At 39.4% G+C, this 20,998-nt stretch overlaps 2 protein-coding genes and 1 non-coding gene across 25 annotated transcripts in view; 2 read left to right on the top strand and 1 right to left on the bottom strand.

The window, feature by feature from the left end:
- Positions 1 to 10,307, bottom strand: part of RO60 (Ro60, Y RNA binding protein) — a 29,146-nt gene extending 18,839 nt beyond the window's left edge. The window contains exons 1-2 of one of the 3 annotated variants that reach the window (XM_030935531.1): positions 10,292 to 10,307; positions 802 to 1,410 (exon numbers count right to left, since the gene is read on the bottom strand). In XM_030935531.1, coding sequence (XP_030791391.1) covers positions 802 to 1,381 — 580 coding nt within the window. In that variant the 5' untranslated portion in view covers positions 1,382 to 1,410; positions 10,292 to 10,307. Of the gene's footprint in view, positions 1 to 801; positions 1,411 to 9,615; positions 9,961 to 10,066; positions 10,227 to 10,291 lie in introns of those variants that run through there. The other 2 variants (XM_010375549.2, XM_010375548.2) reach the window with 2 other exon arrangements.
- UCHL5 (ubiquitin C-terminal hydrolase L5) overlaps positions 9,631 to 20,998 on the top strand; it is a 37,399-nt gene continuing 26,031 nt past the window's right edge. For 13 of the 21 annotated variants that reach the window (XR_004058709.1, XR_004058706.1, XR_004058704.1 and 10 more), the window contains exons 1-4: positions 9,755 to 10,211; positions 10,330 to 10,660; positions 15,574 to 15,637; positions 18,164 to 18,269. Coding sequence is in view for 14 of the 21 variants with exons in the window: in XM_010375554.2 (XP_010373856.2) it covers positions 9,966 to 10,211; positions 10,330 to 10,660; positions 15,574 to 15,637; positions 18,164 to 18,269 (747 nt within the window). In the remaining 7 variants the exon portion in view is untranslated. Of the gene's footprint in view, positions 10,212 to 10,329; positions 10,661 to 15,573; positions 15,638 to 18,163; positions 18,270 to 20,998 lie in introns of all 21 variants that reach the window. The other 8 variants (XM_030935537.1, XM_030935536.1, XM_030935535.1 and 5 more) reach the window with 4 other exon arrangements.
- On the top strand, positions 12,427 to 12,561 carry LOC115899497. Its single transcript, XR_004059190.1, has one exon. It is a non-coding gene; the product is annotated as a small nucleolar RNA U109 (small nucleolar RNA).

The raw sequence follows: 20,998 nt of genomic DNA, 5'->3' as shown, positions 1-20,998 counted from the left end.
GACTAGTAATTATTATGGAGTCAACTAACTTTTCAAAAGTCTCTTTCCATAGATACAGAAAAACTGCTCCAAGTTATCAGGTCCCCTGACTGACTGCCTGAAAACAATTAACTTCCTGAATTGTTAAGTTCAGCACTATATAAGGTATATCCCTTTAGGTTCCAAGGAACACATGTCCTAGGAAGATGGGGAGGAAAAAAAAAGAATGGGCTAGAGAAGTGGGTACAGCATGGCCATCTGCCACCTACTGGCAAGGAGCTGTTTTGCTTATTGCAACTTTTTTTTTTTTTACTTTTCTACTTACCATTTCATTCGTTACAGAGCAGTTTTCTATACATGATCTTATGGAATAGTTGTGTACAGTTACCTAAGTTTTACAAACGATTATACTGAGACCAAATTTGAATATCTGCTGAGTAACTGGCAAAGCTGGAACTCAAAAGCAGTTCCTTCTAATGATCGTACCCATATCCAAGGATTATTGCAACTTTTAATCTGTCCACGCTACTTACACAGTCCATAATCACTGGGGTGAGCATTCCAGTTAGGACAGTGGCACTTTAAGATTCAGATTATTAATCTATAAACCCATCATTTGATTCTTGATTATTAATGTCTGGATTGCCTGTGGTAGGTGTGTAATCCCAGGAAGGCATTAAACATATTTGAATTAATGCATGTTTTGAGAATGAAAGGCTATTTCTAGAAAATATTACACACTTGTCTTATGTCAAATAAAAATTTGCTATTTATTGGATATCCCTTACCCACCCTTCTTCCCAATGAAGATCTTATGCTTACCTTCACTGGAAGGTTTAAGATGTGACAATCTTAATAGATCTTTGTGAGACCAGCCATTTCTCTGTTTATATTTTGTAACTGCCAGAGCAAGGGCCATGCCACCTTTCTCGTTGTACCAGTCCGCTATAGCCTTCCGGAGGGCACGACCCCACATGCCACATTTCATGCTTTCCTTCAGATCTTTCTTAAACTGGATAAAAGTAAAGAGATGGGTAGGAATGCGGCAAACTTCAGAAACAGCTTTAAATGCTGCTTGTTTTGTGCTTATGTCGGAGCACTGGGAACAAATGGCAAGTGCAAAGAGCATAGGCTCTTGCTTTGTGGTTCTGCCTTCTTGACTGAATGCCTTTATTTCTTGTATCACTTCACATCCTCTGCCATCTTCAATCAATCTAATTAAAGCTTCAGCATTTTCAAGGCCCAACTTCTGTTCTTTGATATAATAAGTCCCACCTTCAGAACCGAAACATAAGAACCGGTGTAGTCGATTCATGTCAGTGACTTGCCATACATATCCATCCTGAGAATTGGCTATCTGCTTCTCATTCAATGGCTGCATTTGGTTTACGGATTCCTCCATTTTTTTTTTTTTTTTTGTCTTTAGGAAACCTATCAAAAAGGCAAAATGTTACTACAACTAGATGGGCACAATAAAATTAAGAAAGGAAAACAAAATGTAGGTTTACTGAAATGTTATTAACTCTTTTAACAATATCTTTTAAGTTCGATAGTGTTTCCCTTAGTACAAAATCAATATAAATGTCCTGAAGAAAAATCAGGAAAGGCAGAAAATGAAAGAAAAAAACCATATCTGAATATTTTGAAATGACTACTGGTAATATCTTAAGTTTTTAAAATGTTTTTGTTTTATATTCCTATTTTTATAACCTAAAGAAACTAAAAGCCCTTCACAGCAAACAAACAAGATTATAGCCACAGTGGTGTGATAATCAGAAGCAACTGAGGAGTCATCTTTTTGAGATACAGTGTGCTGCTTCAGAGATTAAGCAGGCAGGTCAGTATGGCGTCTTGAGGCCCACACAGAGAATAAAAGAAGGGAGGGCAGCAATAGTAGCGGGTACTAAGAAAGATCGTACTCCCTGAAGAATTATGTAAACATTTTTGGTTGCTGATCTAACATTCATTCTTCCCCCTTCTCCTCTTGTTGGCCTCATATCCTTCAAAGGAGGCTAGGTCTTTCCCTAGCCCCAAGGGATGGATCTTTATTGCTCTAAGCCAGTGGTCTCAAACTCAGTGTACATCAAAATTACTAGAAGTACTAACTGAAACACAGATTGCTGGGTCAGCCGTCCCAGGCACTGCCCCGAGTTTCTTCTATAATTTAGTAGGTCTCCAGTGAGGCCTAAGCATGTATACTTATCACAAGTTCTCAGGTGATGCTGCTGCTGCTGCTCGACCCAGGCCCAATAATCATGGTGCTCTCCTTGCCGCATGACTGGTATAGGGAGTTGGGCATGTGTCATGACTCTGGCCAGTACGACATGGTAAATCAGCTGAGAACACTTTTGAGGTTTTCTTCATTCTCAAAAGGGGGCTCAGGCTCTTAAAAAAAAAGAAATGTTCCCTTTTCTGCCTTCTGACATTTTCATTTGCAAGTCATGCCTGGAGTGGTAACAAACATCTTGAGACTTTGAGATAAGCCAGCTTAAAATGGCACACCAATATATAAAGATGGCAGAACAGAAAAAAACAAAGTACCTAGGTCCTTGATATTGGGTTACCTGAAACTGCCCTGCTTATACATTTCCTATTATGTCATAAATGTATCTTACTGTTTAAGCCATTTTTAGGTTTATTGTTTTATGTCATCTGTAACTACCCTCACTCTACTCCTTCCATTAGCTCTAAAACTCCCAGAACTAGCTATCTGGAAACAATATCCCTCTTTATCCTTCTAGTGGAGGACCCACAATTGTCACTTCATCATCAGTCCACCACTATTCTTAGTACAGTATCACTGTTTATTGAGGTCCTTCAATCTGTCATGTTATTTCGGTGCACTGGGCTTCTGTCCATGGCAAACAAAACAGCACAACCAGCAAAAACCTCAACCAGCATTTACTGAATAGATACTATGTATAAGACATGAAGGCAATTTCTCTGCCATTAAAGAAACTGAAAAAAAAAATTGTTCTCCTGATCGCAGGGAAATCACACTCATTTGTGGAGACAGAATCACAATGCAAACTGTAATTAAGTGCTGTAGTAGAAAAGTATTATGAGTGAGCAAGGGAGTATAAAATAATACTGTCTAAATAATCCAGAAAGATTTGAGCAGAGAAGGCAAACTAAAAAACTGATAAAGTTTAGGGAAGGCGCTCCAGGAAGAGGTTTCTGAAATCCTGATCTGTCTTTATATTCTAGAAAAGAAACTGTCTAAGCATCCTGTAGAGCCATACAGACATGTTGACAGATATGGCCATAACTTAAAGAGGAACACAAGGTAAAAGAAGTTTTGTTTTGAAGACCATCCTTACTTGACCATGTTTATATATTATGAGGAAGGCTAAGGATAAAATCTTGGTGAATATTAACAACTAAGAACTAATGAGAGAGAAGGGCTTTTTAAAGAGAGACAGAAAAGGAGGTGCACAGAGTTGAAGAAAACTAATGGACCACGAGGAAGAGAACTTCAAAGGAGTGAATGGTTGGTAATTTTAAATGGTCAGAGGAAAAGTAAATAAAAGGCTAGAAAATGATCACTGGATTTAGCAAGTAGGAGTGACTAGTGAGAGTAAGCAGTAGAGTGGTACAAGAAGTAGCTTGATTACAGTAAGATCAGGAGGATATGCAGTGAGGAGGAAACTTCACAGCTAGACTACTCTTTTGTAGACACAAAAACTATGAATGAAAGTAAGAGAAAGGATGGGACTTAGAGGAAAAATATTTTTACCTTTTTTAACGGGAAGATGCTAAGATTGAAAGATTCAATTTGGAGAGCTGAAGATACAGTAGAGAAGGGGGACAACTGAAGGAAGTAGATTCCTGAAAGAAATGAGACAGAATGAGCTTAGAGCATCCAGGTTGAGACTGGCCTACTAACAGCAAAAGAGATACTTCTTTTATCTTTTAAGGGTAAAGAGTATAGGTAAAGATAGATTTGAGGGAGTGAGGGATAAGGAAATTGAAGACATTCCCCTCTGACAGGAGATGTAGAATGCCAAATAGTATGTGGAGAAATTTGGTAGAGATGGGAGGAATGAAAGACTGGGTCTCAGAGAGGGGAACACATAGTGGTGTAGGGGGATAAGTGCATGGAAGAATGGAGAACCTCACATTGTGAATGTGACTGAGGGGTACAGTGATCTGAATTGTGTTGGGAATATTAGTGTCAATATTCCAACTAAGATTCTAGTACAAATTTGCTTATGTTAGTGGAAGCCTGGGTCTCAGGTGGTATCAGAGATGTAATGATCATATTAGTCATTAGGCACAAATTTATAGTTACTGAATACAGCACAGGCTGAAACTCCTGGTGCAGTGGATGCCTCTTCTCCTATTCATTATTATCCTCTTTTCAATTTGGCTTTTATCTCTACCTTTTGATCCAAAACACTTTAAGAAGACTAACATGCTTCACAAAGACTGATACCTTAATTGCCAATTCCAGTAGAAAATACTATGTTTTTCTGATCTTCACATTGCATAGACTCTGCTAGTCTCTCCCTTAGCTTTCATAAAAACAGTCTCTGGTGGCACTTCAACCTGTGTATTTCTGCTTATTAGTTATATTTGTTAGATGAGTAACACTGAAATGACATCTAATATCAGATAATTCTACTACACCTGCTTTCCTGTACCAAGGACCAACTGGTGGGATTTAAAAGGTCCCAAACCAAACCTCAAAATTCCCTCTCCCTTCAAATTCTTTTCTTTGTGTTATTCATTGTGACCACATGTAGCTACATTATTGGTTCCCTTGAGAGTAGAAACCAAATCTTACCATTTTTGTCTCCTCTTTTGTATTGCTTTTATGTAATTAGTAATACATACTTAAAGCCAAATATCATTAAAGTTGACTTTCTGAGTCATTTCCCAAATAATCATGCACAATTGGTTTCTCTTTCCCATAACACGTTTTGAGAATAAAAGCCTCAACATGTGTAATGCAATATATAATACAAGTCTTTAAGATAAATTCTGTAATCAGAATGATAAATGTACTATATGTACTAAATGTCATCTTAGAACAATATTTCTGTTTTTCTAATATATTTAATACAAGGTATTCAAGTACTTTTCTACAGCAAGCAGCAAAATGAACTTCTAAATCTATAAAGGATGTCTAAGAGGTAATCTCTAAGTGTAATCCTTATAGTCCCTATTAGAAGAAATCAAGTTATTTATTCACAGACTCTTCCTTTTGCATATTATGATATAAATGACAACCCTGAGGACATACCCTTTCAGTTTTTTTGCAGCAGAAAATGCTTAGCTTTTCCTATGCTTCTGCGACTGTACTTTCCAGAGTGCAACATAAAACAGTGGAACAGATAACATTAGCAGCCAGGACACCTTTCTACTTTATTGTATAAATTTACCAGAGTCATATTCATATTTTTAAAGACAGAAAAGAGAATAACATGTCTCAAGCTACTCTCCTTCTTGTCACTGAGTGTGATACACAAATAAACTCAAAATTTGGCAAAGTGATAGGATACTGTGGCATCTTATAAGAGAGAGTATCTGGTCTTTGTACATAATACCCAGCAGAAAGTTTCAAAAACCCTTGGTATTTCCTGAGAAACAGGAGTGTCTTTGTTACATTAATGAGGCAACATGGGCCCCTAGGTAGCTTCAGGATGGGGGCTAGTCACTAGAAAGACCAACTATATGTTTAGAGGAATAAACTGGTCAGGCTAACCTTCTAGGAAAGGAAGAGGACTTGAGATCGAATTCAGTTACGCAGCTAATGATTTAATCAATCATGCCCATGTGACAAAAACCTCATAAAAACTCTGTTCATCAATACTCAGTGGAGCATCCTTGGTGAACAAAAACTGATGTGCTGGGAAAGTGATGTGCCCACATTTCACAAGGATGGCATGGAAGTTCTGCATCCTTTCCTTGCCCCAAACCTTGCCATATGTGTCTACTTCCTGTTTGGCTGTTCCTGAGTTGTATCTCTTATAATAAAACTGTAATTGCAAGTAAAGCACTTTCAGTGAGTTATGTGACTCATTCTAGCGAATTATCAGCCTTGAGGGGATTATGGGGAGTCTTGAAATTGTAATGCACAGGGCAGAAGTGTGAGTAGCCTGGGGACCCCATTTACAGCTGGCGTCCAAATTAACGGCATTCTTAGTGGGGACCTTGTCCTTTAATTTGTGGAATCTGATGCCAACCCTGGGTAGCTAGTGTCAGAACTAAACGGAAGTGGGGGACACCCAGCTGGTGTTACAGAATTAGTGTTGGAACGTAGACACCAAAGGCAAAAGTGACAAAATAAAAAAATAAACTGGACTTTATAAAAATTTAAAACTTGTATTTCCAAGGACACCATCAAGAAAGTGAAAAGACAATCCAAGAATAGAGAAAATATTTGCAAATCATACATACGATAAGGGACTTGTATCTAGAATATACTAAGAACACTTACAACTTAATAAAATGATAAATAACCCAAGTAAAAATAGGCAAAAGATGTGAATATTACTCCAAAGACACACAAACGGGTAAAGAATCTGAAAAGGTGTTTTTCCAAAGAAGATTATCCAATGGCCAGTAAACACATAAAAAGATGATAAACATCATTAGTTATCAGGGAAATGCAAATCAAGACCACAATAAGATACCACTTCACATCCACTAGGATGGCTATAATCAAAACAATAATATTAAGTGTTGGTGAGGATTTAGAGAAAATGAAACGCTCATATACTGCTGGTGGGAATGTAAAATAACACAGCCACTTTGGGAAACAGTCTGGCAGTTTCTCAAAAGGTTAAATATAGTTAGCATATGACCCAGGAATTCCACCACACACCTAAGAAAAATGAATACATGTATCTATACCAAAAGTTGTACACAGATGTTTTTATCAACATTATTCATAACAGTCAAAAAGTAGAAGCAACCCAAATGTCTATCGACTGATGAAGGGATGAAAAAATATGGTATATCCACACAATGGACTATTATTAGACAATAAAAAGGGATGAAGTACTGATACATGACACAATGTAAACAAACGTTGAAAACATTATGCCAAGTGAAAGAAGCCAGTCACAAGAGGCCACATATTGTATTACAATTCCATTTATATGAATTTTCCAGAGTAGGTAAATTCATAGAAATAAGTACATTCGTCTAAGGTTGTCAGAGGCCATGGGGAAGAAACACTGGGAAGTGACTGCTAATGGGTAGGAGATTTCTTTTTGGGTGATGAAAATGTTCTGAAATTAGTGGTGATGACTGCACAACTCTGTGAATATACTAGAAACAAATGCACTAGATACTTTAAAATGGTAAACTTCATGATATGTGAATTATATTCTAAAAATCTATTATTAAAAACACAAAAACTGGCCAGGCGAAATATATTTGGAAAGTTATTTAAATAAACAAGCACTTAAATAACCCTGCTATTATCTATATCATAACGGAGAGCACCAATACAATTGATTACACGAAAATTATATTTAGCCCTACAATTTTTATATTTGACTTTTAAAAGCAATTTGAGATACACACAGACATACACAGCAACTTAATTTCTTCTTTCTCCAACTGCCATCATCTCCTGCCTCAAAGCTTAAGCTCCATTATCAGTGGTTTAGAAGGCAGTTGGGCAGTGAGTGAGGTCAGAACCTGGTCATCAGTTAATCCATTCCTGGATAATCAAGTGTTGTAAATCCAGATTAACAACAAAAAATATATAGTTAATTCTCTGGATGGGCCTGACCTATCTATCTAGTGCTCTTAAAACACACCATACAACTAATGTTGTATTAAATCTCTATAAATTAAATTCTTGAGAACTTAAATATTACAATACTATAATATTAAAAGCATGGCCACATTTGTCTTTCTTTTTTTTTTTTGAGACGGAGTCTCACTCTGTCGCCTAGGCTGGAGTGCAGTGGCGTAATCTTGGCTCACTGTAACCGCCGCCCTCCAAGTTCAAGCGATTCTCCTGTCTCAGCCTCCCAGTAGCTGGGATTACAGGCACCTGCCACTGTGCCCGGCTAATTTTTTGTATGTTTAGTAGAGAAGGGGTTTCACCATGTTGGCCAGACGGGTCTTGAACTCCTGACCTCGTGATCCACCTGCCTGGGCCTCCCAAAGTGCTGGGATTACAGGTGTGAGCCACCGCACCCAGCCAAGCATGGCCACATTTTAAATTGGTTGTGGATATTTTATGCATTGTTCATTTCTCTACTTTTAAAATTTAATTTAGAATGCAAAATCATGCTAATAACACATTATATAATAGCACTTGTTTCACAATCATCAGAACTACAGCATGTACAGTATCTTCTATCAGTACTAATACGTTATTTCCAAGGAATCCTACATTTTTCTTGAATTTACACATCTCAACATCTTTCCAAAGTCTCTTGATAATTTGAAAATGCTGCCTTTCATCTCAAGAAGTCAAAGACATTTGCAGATTATTCCTTTTTAAACGAAGTCAAAGATTTGTCAATCTATGAGAGTGCACGACAAATGTAAAGAAACAATACTACAAAAATGGGCCCATGATAGAGGTTTGCTTACCCATGATACAGGTATTTGAATCCACTGATCAATGTGATGCTATAAAAACTGATGAGGAAGGAACTGTGGCAAAAATGACAGCATGCTAGTCTGAGGGGAGCTGCCAACCGGTTGCCACGTGGTATGGAACTAGTAGTTGCCAGATCTCATTTTTCTCAAAGATCCAGAAATCTGGCTTTTTATGGAAACTCTCAGGATCAAATGTTAACATAATGAAAGACATTTTAACCCCCTCCTCTGCTTACTTCTAGATTGTGCCAAAGGCTAAATGTTCAGTTTGGTCTGCAACAGGTCATGGTAATTAAGTTGGGTATCAAATAAATTTTAGTTTTGATGCATTCTGCACAGAAAACAGTTTCAAGTTCATAGCAATATTACAGATTTAAAAAAATACCACAAACTACTTTGGGCTCTGATGCCAATCATTCTGGACTCTTGTGCCTCTTAAACCTTTCCAATTAAGTATCTCAAGGAAATACACTGAACAGAATCCCCCCACTCTCCAAGTTGAGGGCAGAGTTTCCGGAGATAAACTTCAAGAAAGTTACAAAAAAAAATTTTTTAAACCAATACTTCATACAAATTTTGGCTTCTACCCCATAACGTACTCAGACTTCTTTCAACACAAAAGCTGCTCTGTTGCTTCCCTCATAAAATTTACCATGTTTATTTCGAGGCTTCACATAATCCGTAGCACAAGACTCCCTAACTCCAGGGCACAGGTCACCTATTTGAGAAGGAAGGAGTCAGAGTTTTATCCACTAAAACTTTTTTTTTTTTTGCTGGAAGCCAAAAGTCTTTCTTGGAATATGCAGCTTTTAAGGAGTAAATATACACTTAAAGCCTTTAACAAATACACTCTTAAAAACGTCAATCTTAACACTATAGTACTCTGTGAAAGCCTGTTGAATGAGGGCAATTTAGTAAATGTTGGGTTTTAACTCATCATCCAGTTTTAGAATCATTCCAAATGTTTTTAGATTAATACACGACATTTGTTTTCAACCTAATTTTCCCTTGATGCATCGCATCCCCTTCCACCAGTCTAGCAGCCCCATGGATTGTAGGACAGACCTTTCTCCTCTCCCTCGTATTCCCTCTGTGATAAATTCGCCTTCTCTTCCCACAAAGATCCTTCTTCCAAAACCCAGATCCCGGGCGACGCCTCTCCGCGCAGAAGCCGCGGGAGGAGGAGAAAGAGGAGGAGTAAAGCAGGCCCTCTCGACGTCGGCCTGCGGGGAGCGATGCCGACAAGTAGGAGCGGTCCGGCTTCGGAAAGGGCCCACCCTCAGGAATGGTCCGGCCAGGCCTAGCGAGGATGTCCCTACCGCGATGCTGGTTCCGTTTCCCAGGGTGGGCAGGCGCGGAAGCGAGGCGGGGAAGAGCGATAGTTTCGCGGCGTTTGCCCAGCCTCAGCCCCTGGGATGCGGGTGAGAGACATGGAGGACTGGTCAGACTTTGCGCTTCCCTGGGGCCGCTCACACAGCACAAAAGGCTCCCAGCCGGCTTCCCGCAATGTCCTCACCTGTGCCTGGCAGCCGACCCCCCCCACCTGGACCCGCAGCGCCGCCAGGAGAAGTCCTGCGCAGCGCTGGGAAACGACAAGAGACGGCAGACCGATAGGCAGCGACAGCGACAGCAACCGCCCCACTGCCGCCGGGGAATTCCAGGTTCGGTTCCCGGGAACGAGTCCCGCCCCTCTTCTTTTGCCCCGCCTCCGCCCCAGTGGGGCGAGGATCCCGGATGTTACCTCCTGCGGCGCTCTGAATCTCCGCCCTTTCTTCTCAGGCCCCAGCCCTTCCGAATCCGCTACGGGTGCTGCAAGGCCTGGGAAGAGTTTCGATGTCTCTAGGGTGGCTAGAGCGTCCTCGCGCGCTCCGTCGCGCTGCAGGTGACGGCGCCCGGAGGCTGTCGGGAAGTAGGCGGGGTGACGTGTGGTGGACGAGCTCGGCGGCGGGTTTGCTGAGATCTGTGGCTGGCCGCAGCTGGTGCGGGGGGCGGCCAAGAGCGAGAGGTGGATCGGGGCGGTGTGTGGCCGGGGCCATGACGGGCAATGCTGGGGAGTGGTGCCTCATGGAAAGCGACCCCGGGGTCTTCACCGAGCTCATTAAAGGATTCGGTGAGAACCAAGGGGACCGTCCTGGGCTGGGGTCATGGGAGGAGGCCCAAGCTGGGCATGGAGTGGTTCCCTGCGGCCACCGCCGCCTCGCATCTGGAGAGGTGACTTCAGGAACCTGGAGTCCGGGTGGGGGAAATGTAGGTTTTCTGCCCTCAGCTCGAGACAGTCGTTTCCACAGTAATTTGAAGAGCCACACCACGAGGGCAAGGATCGTGTCTGTCTTGTGCCTGCTATATCCTCATCCTCAGGACCTGGCACCCAAATCCTGTAATTGACTTGAGGACCCTCCCTCCCCAAGCTCTTAAAGCACATACTGTCGTTTCCACTGCCCCTTCTCTGCGGCGCGCACCTTATCCCGGGCTGGTGTGGTCAAGTGCATTGCTCAGGCCATTAGTCCTGCAGAAGCTACCCTAGGGTGTGCCTTCTCAAGGGTGAGGTGTCTGCGGCCTAGGCCGCCCAGGAACTCGAGATTCTGGTTACTCAAAGCAGAACGCCCTGAATGTGTGAATAGCTCTTCGGGACGTCCACACACGCCGACTGCGTGGGCCTGAAAGGCCACTTCACTGGTTCCGCTCTCTGCTCATTTCTGGCTTCCGGTGAAGTGAGTTTTCTTGAGCTAGTGTTCTAGACTAGAGGCCACATGCTTTCCTCACAGTTTCTCTCTGGCTGTGTTTAATGCTTTCCGTCCTAAATAATCAGCACATTTGACTTTTTATCCCTCCCTATTTATCTTCTTAGTCTCTTTGGACAGTACGTTTTTATCTGTTACATTTCCCAAGTATTACTGATTCTACGATATTAAAACTTTCACGCGGTATAGCAAACGTTGATGTAGATATTGCCTATTGTACATAGCTTAATATTTGGAGTGTCATTTATCAAGCATATGTTGTTCATCTGTATCTCAGGCACAGTGGTAAGGATTGGGAAATTTTCTTTTCTTTTTTTTTTTTTTTTTTTTTGAGACAGAATCTCACTCTGTCGCCCAGGCTGGAGTGCAGTGGCGCGATCTTGGCTCACTGCAAACTCCATCTCTCGGGGTCAAGCGATTTTTCTACCTCAGCCTCCCGAGTAGCTGGGATTACAGGCACGCGCCACCAGGCCGGGTAATTTTTTTCTATTTTTAGTAGAGACAGGGTTTCACCATGCTGGCCACGCTGGTCTCGAGCTCCTGACCTCGTGATCCACCCAACTCGGCCTCCCAAACTGCTGGGATTACAGGCGTGAGCCTCTGCTCCCAGCCAAGGATTGGATAATTTCCATGTGAATAAACCATAACTGCTGTTTTGAAGAATTGATAGACTATAATATGGTGTGTTAATTGCTATATTAGAGTATGTACAAAATGATATAAGTACACAGGTCGTGGAGGAGCACAGGCAGAAGGAAAAACATAAACAGTAGTGATGTTAAAGTATATGCTTAGCGAACAGCTAGCAAAGTGACTAGAACATAATGTAACAGACTGGAGGAATATTTATTTGGATCTGAAACTGAAAAGATAAACCGAGGCCAGATTGTATCTCATGTTGTATAGTTTGAATTACCCTGTAGTGACTGGGGATTTACCTATCAAATATATTTTAATGCTGAAATGACATTCATAATTAAGGTTTATTGTGCTTGTAAGTGTGCAGGGCAGGTTGGAATAAAGTGAGGGAAGCTAGACATCTCTTAAAATGGTTGGAGTCCAAGATGACTGGCTAAACTAGTGGGTTAGGAAGGAGGAGTTAGATTCAATAAGTTTGCTATATTTAAATCAGCAGTTGCATGTGGAAATGTCTGCTCTTCATTCCTTTGGGAGCAGAAATACATCCATAACATGCTAAATTAAAAAAGGAGTTCTCAGGGCTGCCAACCTTACAGTAGAGGTTGAGTGGTAGTATATTACTCCTACATGAGAGAAAAAAAATCAAAAGGACTGCTTACTAGACGTTGGGGAAAAAAGAGGCAAAAATAACTCCCTGGTTTCTAGGCTGGTGAAACGCAATTACAAGTGAAAAGCAGGCTTGATGGACAAGAAAATGGATTCAGATTTGGACAGACACTGAGTTTGACATGTCTGCAGATTTAGCAATATATTTCACCCTCAAAACCTTAACAATATGTTAAAGTTAACTTTCAGAAATGTTGTACTAGGTAAGTTTGTTTACTCCTTCAATTTCATATGTGCAGAAAAATTGGAGATCATGCACAAAAGAATGATATATAAAATCATCTTCTGTACATGCACATATGAAAAAGCAGTAGCTATTAATAAATTGGCTTCATTAGCAGAAGAACCTGCAAAAAGTTAAATGATGGTAGTTTTATGTCACCATCGGATGCTTCAAAGAGAAAATCAATTTATTCCAATTATTTCCATCATTTTCATTTTTTTCACTCAATTTATACATTTAAAAAAGCTTTTGGCTATTGATTCTTTCAAAAATGAAATATCTGTATTGTGAATGCTGTCATAAATTCATTTCAAAAGTTCCATCATTGAAAGGGAAATGAATGGTAGATGCAGTAAGTATGTAAATACAGAGTTTGGTGGAATGTAGTATCTTTAAATTAAGAAACTGGTGGAGCAGAACTGTACTTTTAATTGGTATGGTCCATACATAATAACAAATGTGTGCCAAAACAAACTGTGATGGTCTGTTAATAAAAACAGAAGCTATAAACATTTGGTTACAGTCAAGATAGAGTGATGGGGACTGGATTCATTTTTCTTACAACAAACCAATGACCCCAGCTTTCATTTTATTATAAGAAAGTAGAAGACGAGAGCACACTAAACCCAAAGTAAGCAGATGATAAAGTAAGGAAATAATAAAGATCGCAGTTGAAATTAGTGGAACAGAAAAGAGGAAAAAAATGGAGAAAATACATGAAACTAAGAGCTGTTTTTTGGGGAAGATCAATAGAATCACTGTAGCCAGACTGATCAGAAAAAAGAAATGTTCCTGTATTTCAGTGTAGGAATGAGAGAGGTGACATCACTACAGATGCTACAGATACTAAAAATAATATTATGAACAATTTTATGCCAATAAATTTGACAATTTAGATGAAATGTATAAATTCCTTTAAAGACACAAATTGCCAATGTTCACTTAAGAAATAGATAACCAGTATATGCCCTGTATTTATTAAAGAAATGGAAATCGTAGTTTAAAATTTTCCCACAAAGAAATTCTAGCCAAGGTGGATTCACTGGTAAATTCTTTAAGCAGTGTCGCTACTTGAAATTCTACCTGTGCAGAAGGCTTTGAGGCACTTTTATTCAGTGTACTTTTTTTGTTGTTGTGGTATGATGTAGAATGGTTTAATGTTTGGCCTGTTTTTTTATTTCCAATAGAAGTAACCAGTGTTAACAGTTGCATTAACATCCTTCCATGCCCTTCTTGACACTGATAGAAACATAGGTTTACATTTATAAGGTTTTTATCTAATTTGATATGTGTGAATGTCTATTATTCTTAATCTGTTGCTAGATATTCAGATTTTTTTCTGGTTCTCCTCTACCACAAACCATGTAGTAACTCTCTTTATACATATATCTTTAATACCAGAATGGGCACTTCATAGATATTTGCTGAATAGAGCAAACTGAGGCACAGAATGGCATGAATGCCCAGTAACATTGTTAGTTTACCCAACTTTTTTTTCTTTTGTAATCACTGTTTTTTGCAGGATTCTAAAGGCTTCTCTAGCTTTTACTTGAAAATAATCTGAAAAATTAGAAAGCACCCAGACTTTGAAACCTGATGTGGGTTTTAGTTAGTTTTCTGGCACACACTAGCTATAGTGAATGAATATAGACAAACTGATTTATATCCAAGCCTCTCGCATTAAATTCTTACTTTGCAGAGATTAGAGAAAAGACATTTAAAGCACTTTATGTAGAGGACATAGAAAACTTTGGTAAATATGGTTGTTTTTTGTATTGTGATAATAATACTGGCTAATAGTTAGTGGACCCTTAAAGTGTGCTGGGCACTGAATTAAATTTATCTTCTACATTATCTCATTAATTCCTCCAAACAACTCTATGAGGGTGAGGAATGGAGAGGTTAAATGGCTATATTCCTAGTAAATGTAGGAGCCAGGATTCAAACTCTGGCAGTTTGGAGGCCAAACTCTTAACCACTACACTATTACTACCATATGCTAGAGCAGATTCTGAACCTTGGCACTGTTGATATTTTGGGCCAGGTATTCCTTTGTTGTCAGGGGTTGTCCTGTGCAATGCAGGATATCTATCAGCATCCCTGGCCTCTACCAAATAGATGCTAGTAGCATGTCCCCTACCCCCCCCACCAGTGAAAATAATGACAATTTAAAAAAAAAAAAAAGGCCTATCATTGCCAAATGTTCCCTGGGGAGCAAAATCACCCTAGTTGAGAACTGCTGTCCTAGAAAGACATTTGGGAGGGGAGGAGGAGACGTGACTCTGAAGTAGTTGAAAATATACAGTTGGAATTCAGGATAAGGATCAGAACTAAAGATGTATTTGAAATATTTGACAGTTACTCTTAAGTGGTAGTTATTTACTTTCCCAGAAAAAAAAGTATACAGTAAGAAAAAAATAATAATAATACAGGGCTAAAGACAGAGCTGGAGAAATGGAACAGTTGAGTGAAAAGAGTGGATAGAGGAGCCAGAGATTGAGAGAGAGAGAAGGAACCGTCATAGAGTGGTAATTCAATGAAAATAAACTCTTGAAATTTTTTAAATTATAAATATACTCCCACTATAAATAATTGGGATATATTAAAGGAAGTAATGAGATTTGGCTGTGAGCTTTATTGGTTTTACCATTTTGTTTTGTCATGTCTTGCATTTCCTTTAGTTAATATTTTATTTCATGTTGAAGGAAAAAATGAATTATTCTGTTTACTGAAGAGAATAATTTATTATTTCAGGTTGCCGAGGAGCCCAAGTAGAAGAAATATGGAGTTTAGAGCCTGAGAATTTTGAAAAATTAAAGTAAGTATAATTTTAGTTGTGTTAATAATATGTATCTTCTTTAGCAAACTTAAAGGATATTCAGATTTGTTTGTTTATTTTACTTGAATTACTCTAGGTTTAATAAGTTATGTCCTTTAAGTCTGTTCAATCCTGTGAGATAGATATTATTATTCTCTTTTTATAACCAAGAACCTGAGGCTGATAGGTAACTTGCAAGGGAGTCAAACCTAAGTCTCTGTAGTTCCATATCCACAAAGTACTGGTTGGCTGAATTTTTTTTTTTTTTTTAACAAAATTCCGTCATATATCAATAGTGTTAGAACATGAAACACATTTAACATAAAAAGCAAGAACAATAGGTCAGTGTACTAAAGCATATTTAGTACATAATGTATATTTATAATAATCCAGAACTTGCCTACACACTATCACATTGCCTCTTGGGAAAGTTATATTTAAAGTTCCAAATGTTGATGCCAGAAACAGCTTTTATCCTTCCCCCATCTTTCTGACCAGAATCACCTCTCTTAACTTCTCCTTACCCCTAACCACCATGCCCTCAAACATTGACCCTTTGTCTGCAAATGGAGGGCTAGAGGAATTTTCACTGCTGGGAGACTTGGAGTCTTGGAATAGGGTCAAGGAATAATCTTTTTTTTTTTTTTTTTTTTTTTGAGACGGAGTCTGGCTCTGTCGCCCGGGCTGGAGTGCGGTGGCCGGATCTCAGCTCACTGCAAGCTCCGCCTCCCGGGTTCACGCCATTCTCCTGCCTCTGCCTCCCAAGTAGCTGGGACTACAGGTGCCCGCCTCGTCGCCCGGCTAGTTTTTTGTATTCTTTAGTAGAGACGGGGTTTCACCGTATTAGCCAGGATGGTCTCGATCTCCTGACCTCGTGATCCGCCCGTCTCGGCCTCCCAAAGTGCTGGGATTACAGGCTTGAGCCACCGCGCCCGGCCGGAATAATCTTTTAAAAGGGAAAATAGGGGCCGGGCGCGGTGGCTCAAGCCTGTAATCCCAGCACTTTGGGAGGCCGAGACGGGCGGATCACGAGGTCAGGAGATCTAGACCATCCTGGCTAACACTGTGAAACCCCGTCTCTACTAAAAAATACAAAAAACTAGCCGGGCGAGGTGGCGGGCACCTGTAGTCCCAGCTACTCGGGAGGCTGAGGCAGGAGAATGGCGTAAACCCGGGAGGCGGAGCTTGCAGTGAGCTGAGATCCCGCCACCGCACTCCAGCCCGGGCGACAGAGCGAGACTCCGTCTCAAAAAAAAAAAAAAAAAAAAAAAAAAAAAGGAAAATAGGAACTTAGGGATATGCCAACTGTTGTTAATAGTAAGAAGGAGATAGGTAGTTTTCTTCTTCCTACCTTTCTCCTCCCCGTAAAAAGAGCAGTCACCTTAGATGAAATGAGATCATTTGTGGCTAACATCAGGGAAGGTTAATTAAAAATGCGTCATTTGAACTGTCTTTAAAAAGATAGGAGCCACACATGGTGGCGTATGCTTGTAGTTGTAGCTACTCAGGAGGTTGAGGCGGGGAGATACTTGAGCCCAGGAGCTCAAGTCCAGCCCAGGCAACATAGTGAGAACCCGTGTCTAAAATAAAATTGAATCAAATAAAAAGGAGGAAGTTTTGGTTTTTGTTTGTTTGTTTGTTTTAAACTGTCTCACTGTGTCACCTATGTTGGAGTGCAGTGGTGTGATCTCAGCTCACTGCAACCTTTGCCTCCCGGGTTCAAGTGATTTTTCTGCCTCAGCCTCCCAAGTATCTGGGATTACAGGCGCGCTTTGCCAGGCCTGGCTAATTTCTTTGTTTTGTTTTTGTTTTTTTAGTAGAGATGTGGTTTCACTATGTTGTCCAGGCTGGTCTCAAACTCCTGGCCTCAAGTAATCTGCCCGCCTTAGCCTCCCAAAGTGCTGGAATTACAGGCTTGAGACAACACACCCAGCTCTGAGGACAGGAAAAGTTTTTTTGTGGAGTGGGAGGCAGTTGTGATAGATAGACTAGAAGGAATTTCAAAGTAGTGATTTAATGTTTTGTGCTCAAAAACAGTTTCTTTAGGAAAGTGGATGATTTCATTATGTATGGGATGGTAGCATCAATTCATACTGCAATATGAGGATTTTTCATGAATAATATATGAAGGTTACTTCCTATATTTAATATAGAGAATATATGCTATCAGCCATTTATCTATAAACATGTTACATGAACTTTATATATTTTGGAGTTCAACCAGCTTCTGGTTTTACTGTATTCTTATTTTTTTAATTGAGGTGATATTGGGTAGAAATGAATAGTCTACAGATTTGAGAGTAAACCTTTCACTATAATTTTATTTTAACTGATATAATTTTAAGTTGTATTAGTGTCTTCTGAGGCAATAGCCTAGTGACTATGAATGGCAATAGTGATCTTTTAAAATTTCCTATATTTACTTCATTTGCATTATATTTGTTAAATAACTGACAACATTTTATAGATTAACAATGTATTATGAAAGGAGCAGGGTTTGTCACTAATTTGTATTTTGTTTTATAGGCCAGTTCATGGGTTAATTTTTCTTTTCAAGTGGCAGCCAGGAGAAGAACCAGCAGGCTCTGTGGTTCAGGACTCCCGACTTGACACGATATTTTTTGCTAAGCAGGTATGGTCCTTGGATACTCTGAAAAGTCTCAAGAGCAACCCTTTTTATAAACAAGACTCTCACTTGAACAACAAGCACATCAAACATCTTAATTTGTTCTTTTGTTCAAACTGTTCTCACTTTTTAAAATGAATTTACTTCTCTATTCTCTAGTTCCTACCAAACTTTCAAACCCCTATTAAAATTTCACATTCGTAAAAAAACTTTCTCTGATACTCCAGTATAAAATGATTTTTTCCTTTACTATTTTATTTTTCTGGTGTTCATCCCTTTTTTCTGTGTATCTTTCTTTATAGAGTCTTCATGAGCAAAACATTTATATTTTTTTCAGTATCACTTTCTTGTGGGAAAGCTACTGTTACAATCTCAAACTTTTTCCTTGACTATTAAAAAAATTAAAAATTTATGAATTTATATTGCAGTAGCTATGACTCAATGAAGATTGACAATAATTTTTTTGTGTTTAACTTAATATATATGTATATATTTTGTATACTTTAAGTTCTGGGATACATGTGCAGAATGTGCAGGTTTGTTACACAGGTATACATGTGCCATGGTGGTTTACTGCACTCATCAACCCATCATCTACATTAGGTATTTCTCCTAATGCTATCCCTCCCCTAGCCCCTCACCCGCCTCCCTGTGCCCATATGTTCTCATTGTTCAACTCCCACTTACAAGTGAGAACATGCGGTATTTGGTTTTCTATTCCTCAGTGTTCTCACTGAGTGGTTCGCACTCAGTGGTTCTCAGTGTTCAACTCCCACTTACGAGTGAGAACATGCAGTGTTTGGTTTTCTATTCCTGTGTTAGTTTACTGAGAATTCCTGTGTTAGTTTACTGAGAATGTTTGGTTTTCTATTCCTGTGTTAGTTTACTGAGAATTCCTGTGTTAGTTTACTGAGAATGATGGTTTCCAGCTTCCTCCATGTCCCCACAAAGGACATGAACTCATCCTTTTTTATGGCTGCATAGTAGTCCATGGTATATAAGTGGTCTAACATTGATGGACATTTGGGTTGGTTCCAAGTCTTTGCTATTGTGAATAGTGCTGCAGTAAGCATATGTGTGCATGTGTCTTTATAGTAATGATTTGTAATTCTTTGGGTATATACCCAGTAATGGGATTGGTGGGTCAAATGGTATTTCTAGTTCCAGATCCTTGAGGAATTGCCACACTGTCTTCCACAATGGTTGAAGTAATTTACACTCCCACCAACAATGTAAAAGCTTTCCTATTTCTCCACATCCTCTTCAGTATCTGTTGTTTCCTGACTTTAAATGATCACCATTCTAACTGGCGTGAGATGGTATCTCATTGTGGTTTTGATTTGCATGTCTCTAATGACTAGAGATGATGAGCTTTCTTTCATATGTTTTTTGGCCGCATAAATGTCTTCTTTTGAAAAGTGTCTGTTCATATACTTCGTCTACTTTCTGATGGGGTTGTTTTTTTCTTCTATATTTGTTTAAGTTCCTTGTATATTCTGGATATTAGCCCTTTTTCAGATGGATAGATTGCAAAAATTTTCTTCCATTCTGTAGGTTGCCTGTTCACTCCAATGATAGTTTCTTTTGCTGTGCAGAAGCTCTTCAGTTTAATTGGATCCCCATTTGTCAATTTTGTTTTTTGTTGCAATTGCTTTTGGTGTTTTAGTCATGAAGTCTGCCCATGCCTATATCCTGAATCGTATTGCCTAGGTTTTCTTCTAGGGTTTTTATGGTTTTAGGTCTTACTCTTAAAATTTTAATCCGTCTTGAGTTAATTTTTGTATATGGTGTAAGGAAGGGGTCCAGTTTCAGTTTTCTGCATATGGCTAGCCAGTTTTTCCAACATAATTTATTAAATAGGGAATCCTTTCCCCTTGCTTGTTTTTTGATTGACTATAATTTATATAGGCAGTACTTTAAGCTATTTTTATATTATCCCTCCGGACATCTACTCTTCTTTTGTATAAGCTTTGAAAAGAAATTATTCTCTAGTCTGGGGATTACAAAATCAAATGCCTTCAATATCAGATTGTCATCATGAATGTGTGAATTGGATTGTGTGTAAGAAATAGGGAGTAGAAGTGTCCTGATTAACTAAAGACTATATATCCTGGCAAAGGAATTCAAACCAAATTCTTAAGGTTCTGGGTCAGTCCTCCTTGAGATCCTGTGCTGTAGCCTCATTTCTATTGAACTCTACTGCTTTATTTTAAAATACCTTAAAAGCGAGAGTTAAAATAGGACACTTAGAATAAGCTAAAGATTTTTAAAGTTGGCCGGGCGCGGTGGCTCAAGCCTGTAATCCCAGCACTTTGGGAGGCCGAGACGGGCGGATCACGAGGTCAGGAGATCTAGACCATCCTGGCTAACACGGTGAAACCTCATCTCTACTAAAAAATACAAAAAACTATCTGGGCGAGGTGGTGGGTGCTTGTAGTCCCAGCTACTCGGGAGGCTGAGGCAGGAGAATGACGTAAACCCGGCAGGCGGAGCTTGCAGTGAGCTGAGATCCGGCCACTGCACTCCAGCCTGGGAGACAGAGCTAGACTCCGTCTCAAAAAAAAAAAAAACATGACTTTTAAAGTTGAGAACTACCTAAATAGTTCATACTGCAATAGATTTTTTGTGACATGAGTTAAAGTTCTTTCAAATAGAACTTTATTTGACTATATATAAGATTATTTTTATGTGAGATTTATGAGGACAAGGACCACATCTTTCTTATTCACTATTCA

This window comes from Rhinopithecus roxellana, chromosome 8 (assembly GCF_007565055.1).
Source record: "Rhinopithecus roxellana isolate Shanxi Qingling chromosome 8, ASM756505v1, whole genome shotgun sequence".
NCBI classification, from domain to species: domain Eukaryota; kingdom Metazoa; phylum Chordata; class Mammalia; order Primates; family Cercopithecidae; genus Rhinopithecus; species Rhinopithecus roxellana.
Note: the sequence above shows the minus strand (reverse complement) of the source record. Positions and strands in the feature narration are given on the sequence as shown.